Source organism: Glycine soja, chromosome 6 (assembly GCF_004193775.1).
Source record: "Glycine soja cultivar W05 chromosome 6, ASM419377v2, whole genome shotgun sequence".
NCBI lineage: Eukaryota > Viridiplantae > Streptophyta > Magnoliopsida > Fabales > Fabaceae > Glycine > Glycine soja.
Window position 1 is genome coordinate 45,682,190 of NC_041007.1, and position 8,803 is coordinate 45,690,992.

General features: G+C 30.4%; 1 protein-coding gene across 1 annotated transcript; it reads right to left on the reverse strand.

Moving 5' to 3' along the window:
* Positions 1-642: 642 nt before the first annotated feature.
* LOC114414246 (GPI-anchored protein LLG2) lies at positions 643-3,988 on the reverse strand. Its single transcript, XM_028378546.1, has 3 exons — positions 3,729-3,988; positions 3,553-3,609; positions 643-1,155 (listed from the first exon to the last, which is right to left on the reverse strand). Exons 1-3 carry the CDS (start codon positions 3,808-3,810, stop codon positions 794-796), a joined length of 501 nt encoding a protein of 166 aa, XP_028234347.1. The 5' UTR covers positions 3,811-3,988; the 3' UTR covers positions 643-793.
* Positions 3,989-8,803: the final 4,815 nt, after the last annotated feature.

The following is an 8,803-nucleotide window of genomic DNA, read 5'->3' on the forward strand; positions in this document are numbered from 1 at the left end:
CATAAGCTTTTAAAATAGAAGGGTAATGATACAAATATTATTAAAGCTGAAATTCAGACAAGTCATTTATAATTGTGATTTGTCACTGTCCGTCAAAGTAAAAAAAGAAAGGAAAAAGAAAGGCAAATAGGAACTCTAGTCCTTTTACACTTGTAGAAAAAGAAAGGCAAATAGGAACTCTAGTCCTTTTACACTTGTAGTTTAGTCCTTAAATTCACTTAGGTATATGACTTAGTGTTTAAATTGATAAAAATGTTTAAATAATCCTTTGAACAAACTAATTGATAAGATTTGTTTTTTTGAGACTAAATATATTTTTCTTGAGAGATAATCTTACTTAAATTAGAAAAGATTATTACAGGTGACAAAAATTTTCTTTTTAAGTATAATCGATGAGATTATAAAAGGACTAACCTGACAAGAATTTTATAAAGATAAGGAGTAACTTGTATATATAAATAAACTCAATGCTGATAAACTGATTAAAATAATTTTATGAACAAATTTTTACTTACTTTTCCTTGTAAAGAAAAATGTTCAAGGAAGATTTAGAGTGCAGGGCAGAAAATCACATTTTGCACTTTGTATCTATGAAGGAAAAAAAAAAAACAAAATAATGAAAGTGTAAATGATATACTTTTCTTGGCAATCCTGATCAGATCATATAAATTCGAGCATCATTTCACGTAAAGGGTGGATACAGGATTCTCACCCCAAATATCTTGGAAAGAGTGTTCAATTAATACAAGAGGGTACTTTTTCTTCAGTTTTTTTTTTTCACATTTTCATCCTTTCAGAACAAGTGGAACAAGAATCCCAGGAAAGCAGAAATGGTAGCAAGTGAGAAAAAGTGAGGAGGAGCAGCCACATGAATGGTGTTGGAAGAAGTGTTGGTTGGTGTAACTTGGCTGCAATCAAGACCTTGGTTCCCTTCTTTGCACTGATTGGCAAATAGGCCAGGAGGGTATTTGCCATAGATGTTGATGTAGCTAAACATAACTGTGGCGCAATCAGTTGTCATGTCATTGACCTCATTTGAAAAAGGGCAAGCAAATTGCTTGAAAGCCTCACAGCACACTTTGGGTGGGTACTGGGGTCCCTTGCATTGGCTTGTGAGGACAGTGTAGTTCTTGTTCTCAAAGTCAACTCCACAAGCTTCACACAAGTTCTCACTTTATTAGCTCAATCTTAAAAAAATTAGAGGAGATGGGGTTATAAGGTTCACTTTGATGGTTGAAGGAAGAAGGGGAAGAGAGATATGAATTCCAATTCCTTCCAATTATAAATTAATAATTAAAATTTATCGATAAAAAAATAAACAAGATATTTCATATTGAAAGAAAAAAAAAATTGAAAAAAAAGTTATTATCAAATTCTATAACTGTTTTACTAAGGTATTGTTTTTTTTTAGTTGAAATTTATATAGATTTTATTACTTTGAAAATGAGACCAAGAAATTAAAACCCACATATTTAGTGAAATCTAGGATTTTACCCAATAAGAGAGTGAGTATTGAAATGGGAGTAAGAGTAACAGAACATGTGTTACTAACACTCCTAAAAAGAAAATATAATTTTTAGTTAATAAGCCCATTCTCTCGCTTCCTTTGACTAAAAATCCTTATAAACAAAAGCTATAATGAGATTAACCTTTTAGGAATGGTTGGGTGAAAACCTCTCCAAAACAACTATTTCATTATTCAAATTCCAAAACTGTTTTCTTCTTTAGTTTGATATGTTTTGGTTGGTGAACTACTATAAAATGAAAGCAACAAAGTGTTTTAATTTAAAATGAAGATGAAAGACAAACTAAATATACTACCGTAAAGTTCAAAACTTTTCCATAATTCCATTACAACATTGGAAAAGATTAAAGAGGATTATAAAAGTTTGCGTGGCTAATGGGTTCAGACTTCAGAGTGCACACAAGTATATCTATTCTGATAAAGAGGATTTCCCTATTTTGATAAAGACATTCTCATTAGTGGCAAAGCATTACTATGACATAGGTGAGTCATGCCTCCACTAAAACTTTTCTACTTTCTTAGTCATCAGTGAATAAGTAAATGACACCCTCAAATGTAAGTTATAAGCCTACTTTTTTCCAAAAGGAAAAATACTGATGTTTGTCTGTATTTTTATTGGTAAAATTTGCACTTCTCAGTGCTTACAAAACTCGGATTCATTTGCCTAGATATAGATTACAAGAAAATTTGTGTTATTAATAAGTGGAGGTGCTATCTCGAGACGAGAGTAATTAGAAAACTAAGTAACTAACAATTAATTTTTGCTCATAAAAAAAATTTCAAGAGTAACTACTAACTAGACAATGTGTAGATAAAATTTTCTATAAGTACTTACCCGTAAAAGAAGGAATTTTAAAAAAGTAAAACGAATTAAACTTTTTTTATAAGTTAACATTATGTATTCCAATTTTATAGAAACTCTAGTTTGACTTCTCTAGAAGCTAAAATACATAAATTGATTTTAATGTATAAAAAAAGTTTATTTATTTTATATTTTATTTTTTATAAATATTTATAGAAAAATTTATTCAAACATGATGTTTATGAAATATTTTCTACTATAAGATATAGTTTAATTTTGTTAAATCTATTTTTAGGTCGGGATTCCTCAAAAGAGAACATAAACTTAAGAAGGAAAAAGGGAAGAGTTATTGAAAAGATAAGGATAGGAAGAGGGCAAGTTAAAGTTATAAAAAAAAAAAAAACTATTGACACAGAGCTGGGAATTAACATTGAGCAATTCAAAGAACTAATCTCCCTGTTTTTGGTTACCTATCTCCATCCAACCTTTGCATAACCCATTGTCTTCTAGCAAGGGGTCATTTTTTGGGACAACAGTTCTATAATTTTTCTTATGTACAATTTTATATGAAAAGGATGAGAAATAACATGAAAGATTACTATTATTTTTTTGCAAATAATATGCTTATGAAGATTTGGAATATCACCCTCAATACTTTGGAAAATAATCAATATCAGAGTAGGTGGAGTTTCTGAGAAGAACCTAATAAATTTCCACATACTTTAAGCATATAATCTTCTTATTCCCCATAGATGCAAAAATTTGTTTTCACTTGGAATGAACAACAAAATCAGGACCAAAAGAATTAACCTGATTTTAGGTCTTTGTACCTATTTGAAATATCATTAAGAAATAAAAAATCACATTTAGAAAGAGGAAATTATGAGCCTATTTGGGGGGGGTGTCCGTTACACACGTCTCTCCCTCATTCACATGAAAATTAGGATTTGTCGATTCTACAAAATGGAAAGAGAAAGTGTATATGCATGTTGAATAATAATAATCAAACATGCACTGTAAGTATATAACTATTAACTTCTTAAAATCATATTGTGAAAAATCATGTGGGCACAGAATCAAACAAGCTATTGGTTACATTATGATTTCCACATTAGAATTGAAAGGAAATCTATTAAAGATGTATAAACACAACAAATATTTCAGGGTACATGTATTAAGCTAAAGCTAGAAATAAAAAGAGAAAGGAGGCAGAACAAAATGTTACCTTTCTTAGCCTGTAGGAGGGCACGGCCAGTGGATGCCCCAGACTCAAATATGTCATCTGTGTTAACACAAAGAATCAATCACATTATGCCAATCTTAACAAATATGAATATGCACCCATATTTAAAATAAAATGTGACACATAAAAGGGTTGCAACTTAAAGAAAACTAATGTACCAGAAAGAAATGGGGCAGAGGAGACCAATGTGGCTAGTAGGAAAAAATAGAGAATGGAAGAGAAGAAGGCGTTTGAACCCATTTTCTCTTTCACTCTCACCCTTTTGATTTCAAAATTTTCTTTGAGGAGTGTGCTTCTTTTGTTTTCTGTTTTTGGAGAGACGAAGAAGAGAGAAGGAAGGCACTGACATTGCAGGAATTGTGGTGGAAATCAAGCATGTGTTGTCAGGCTGGCAAAGTTCCAATGGCTCTCCGTAAGTTTTCCCTTGGATTTGGTAGTTATTGGTAGTTTTATAAATTGTTACTTCCCTCTATATATAGTTATATAATATTCCCTATGTTTACTATAATTGGAAAGGAGGAGGAAATTATCATCATCATTTTAACTTAATGGCATAGTGTATAACTCAAAAAACACATTAAGATCATAAACAACTCTTTTTTTTTTAAAGTATTTTCTCCCGTTATAATTTTTGGTCAGTTTTAACTTTGTTTTTGAAGTTTACGAAGAAATAACCACAGAACGCAAAGATCAACTTATGCAAGGATGTTTCCATTTGATTTAATTATGGGGGATACTTGTGGTAAAGAAGTTACAAAGAAGTACAATTTCTACCACTTGTTAATGTTATTGTTTTTTTAAGCAAATGGATGACATGCAGAGGCATCACAATAGCAGAGTGATCCCAGTCAGGTTGGCACCCCATGCATCATTTGCAGCACGCCAAAGAAGAGAGATATAAAAAATCAAGGGACATAAACCAAACCAATGAGAACCACAATTATTTAAACCAAAGAGAGATATAGTTTTGGATGCATATTCTATTTCTATTTAATTCTAGTGAAACAAAAGAAGGGATTGAATCCCACCAACAAACCCATTAAGATATGAGGCATGAGAAACAAGCATATATGTACAAGTGTGGCCTTCTCAAAAGATATGTTCAACTAAAAACTATATTTTCTTTGTAATTTTTATGCAATTAATTCATCTATTTCTCAACTTCCAAGGGACTAAACCTATATTTTTAAAAGTTTGTTAATAATATTACTATTCATAATTTTTATTCTAATTTGAAATCCTAACAATTTCACTATGAATAACTGTGCATTCTGTAATTTAGTTTTCCCGGTCAGTGTTCAAATGGTAAATGCAAAAGCAATACATTTCAAATCATATTATTTTCTAATCTAATACTAGTAGTTAACATCTTTGCATAAATACTTCAGAAACGATGTAGCTAGGATGCTGCCAGTGGATTAACATTTATACCGCAAAAACAGAGTTCATGTTTTCTAATTTGCATGAAAGTAATATTACGCTGAATAAATCAAACACTCAAAACGCAGTGCCAAATGAGACATTGAATAATTATTCAATTAACTTAATTTCACTGAGAATGAGACATTGAATAATTATTCAATTAACTTAATTTCACTGAGTAATCTGACAAGACTCAATTGAACATAACCTTATGTTGTATTCAAAATCCTAACTCTTCAGCACGTGTATAATCTCTAGTATTACTTGTAAATCAAGAAAGATAAAACATCAATCAATATAATGTTAAAAAACCAAAAAAATTTCCTGACCAGACCCATTTTCAACTGATTTTAAAAGTGTAAGAATAAAGGCACCTGATCTTACTTTTGCCTGAATTAAGTTACAGAACCATTAAATTAAACCATGCACTGACATTATTAACAAAGATTAAAACGGTCCTTTCAGAAAACAAACAAAGATTAAACGGTAAAAACAATAGATGCTTGAATATGACTATTTCAATAACAGGCACCCCAAATTGCTAAAGATTAGAAGACTTGCCAAATAGACAAATAGGGATGCTTAAACGGCCCAAATGGCCATTTCAACACCAATTGCTTTTCACAATAGTTTTTCAGTGTTGTATTGTCATAAGAAAATCCTGCACTTAATGACTAGAAACATAAACTGCAAAATTGAGCTTTCTCTCTGATCTGAATCAACTGAGCCTTGCTGCTGTCTGTATGGCTGTGTGGGCTGTGTTCCAGATTCTTCCTGGCTTAGATTTTGCACACATGATTTTGGAACATTATTCTGTTAAAATTGAATTTGCAATTTTGCAGTAAAGTCATTTATATTTTGATCCTCGTAAATGTAAGTTTGTCCTAAATTAAATTTTGTATAAGATTCCTCACTCAATAAAAAAAAAAATTCTTCATTCATGACTGTTTGTAATTTGATGATAGTATAAGTATGTATATTTAGTCTAGTTTTAAACTGATAAGTTAAATTGAAAACTTAGAAAATATGTTTAAATTAATCTTAACTGTAAACTTTGCATTCTTAAAAAAAAAACTGTAAACTTTACATTGAAGTATATGTACGCTACTGAAAACTCATTTTTCGTGCAAAACAAACGGCATGAAGTGGGTATACAACATGGAAGTTGCGGCTAATATTGTTTGGTAGTTTTTTTTTTATTATTCAAAAATTTAGGTGAGTTGGACACGGGAGATTCACAAAATTAGAATAAATAAAAAAACTCAATCAGTATTTATAGAAATATTTATAAATTATCCACTAACCAAATTTTCATATCTACAATAAAAATTGAATCCATGTCCAACTGTGATATAAATTCGTTTCTATATCAACTAGATCAATCTTTGTTTACTATTTGTTTGATAGTTTAGTATGATACTCCTTCACACTCAAAACGAAGTTAGTTAATTTGAGTAAAATTTGGAGATGAAAAACATTTTTCATTTCTCAATACTAAAAGTAAGATTAAAGTCAGCAACTTATTATCCAAGCAAGTTATTCACTTTGACGGGATAAAACATTCTACAGCTTCAGAATTACTTCTTTCACCTTCTTTATATTTTAGATTGCACTTTCCAGAATTCTATGGAGGCGGCAACTGCTTGGAGGTGCAGGAAACAGCACTCCACTTGATACTGTGCCCTGTTAAAATAATAACCTACGAAAGGACGAGAGGTCATGATGTTGTGGCCCATTTGTTTTTTGTTCAATGTGGTTGGGCTTATAACCTTTATATTGTTCTAGCAAGCTATTCACTTGATAGACGAAAAACAGATTGTCAAATTGGGGAAGAAAATTCCTTGAAGTTAATTGAATAATTTGGTCATGATGGGAATGCTTATAGGTGCGACAAATCTAAAATTTGAAATAATATTTAAATAACTTTATTATTAGGCATTTTATTATTATTTTAGTACATCTTAGATTTTTTATTATAGAGTTTAAGTCAAAAGATAAAATGCATGCACATTTGAGAATTGAATTTTTATCATTAAAGTTTAGGTGATTTAAATGGAAAGTGAAATATTGCATTTTACTATGAACTTTTTGAATGAGTGCATTGGAAGTTATTTTTGTTTTAGCTTTCAAGAGAATTTATTTATTATAGTTGGTGACAATCTTAACTATAAATAGAGAAGATAATTAATGGAGAAACACAACAGTGAAGAGAGTGTGTGTGAGAAGAGAGATTATGAAACACAGTTGAGAGGAAAATATCTTTCTGTGAAAGTGTTATTATTTCTTGTAACCTTTGAATGGGGTATTCGGGTTTGTAGAATGATGCACTATTTGAAGTTATAATCTTGTAATTATTTTTATAATAGTGAAATACTTTTTGAGTTGATTCTGTAAACATAGGTAAGAAGTATCGAATCGCATTAAATTCTTATGTTTGTTATTATTTTTCCTACGATGTAATCTTTATTATGTTATCCTTCTTTATGAGTGTGGATAATTTTATTTATGAGAGCTTTGATTTTCCAACACTTATTAGCTTTATTTATATATATTCCTCACTACAAAAATGATGGAGAATGACGATCCTTCAAAATTCAAACATCCAACAAAACGAAGTTGATCTATTGAAAACCAGTAATGTCATACACTCATACGTACACAGGGCACTTGAAACGTACACTACACCTACGTTGAAACTAGATACACGATAATGTCATAATTTTATAGTTTTTAATAAATCTCAACCAATAATTAATAAAAAGTAGAAATAATGTTTTAAAGAATGTGTTATTACTTATTAATATATACTACTAAAAAATAAGAGACATTAGTCATTAGTAGACTGAAAATGGCAAGAGATATGTACTTATTGACCTTAAAGCTCTTGCTAGTATTAACCATTAATTAATTAGCAAGTCTTATTTGTGCAAGATATATGTAATTGAAAGCAGCCACTTGTCATGCATGAGAAAAAAAAAAAACATCTATTCCATTCCTCAATTTCTCAATATACGATAAAGTTTTTGCAGAAGGAAATTAACAACGTTTAAAGAAAATGCATGGAGCATGCATAGAAGAATGAACTATACATCGGTATCATCCATCCACTTGCGTGCTTATGTAGAACTCTTATTTTATGCATTTGTCTGTTCTAGCAGAGTGCTATATATATACTCCCCTTTGTTGTTATCAAGAAAAAAAACAAGATACTTCTTGCCATTGTCTTGGTCTCGCTGACACTAACATGTCATTCGAACAACGAGGTAAGTTTAAATTTTAACTGGGAAAATAAATTTAAGCTTAACAGTTGACGAGTAAAAAGGCTTAAAAATCTCAGACTTCACTATCTACTTTTTTTTCCCCTCCATTTTTCTACTTGACTAAAGACTCAAATGACAAAATTCATCTTCTCTCACTTATTTAAGTGGAGAATGATCACATTTGGGACAGAAAGAGATTCATTTGAGAGGAAAGAACACGTACAAAAATATTGAAAGAGTAAGGATTCATTGTGATTTTTGCACTCACCCGAGAATGTCTTTTAGATTATAACTGTGGATTCGTTCACCGTTGGATCAGGTTGATTTCTGGATAGTAACTTCTACACACGTGATACTTCAAATTATTTGGTTAGATTGTAAAAAAGATAGAGAGATATATGTTTCACATTTTTTACTAAATATTTTGAGATTTCATCTTCTTGTCTCTATGATAAGCATTGGGGTCTGTTTTGATTTAGTTGTTTGTAGCACGTTTTAGTGCACTTGTTAGAAACTCTCTTATATCTTTATTGATTATAGTAAATTTATTT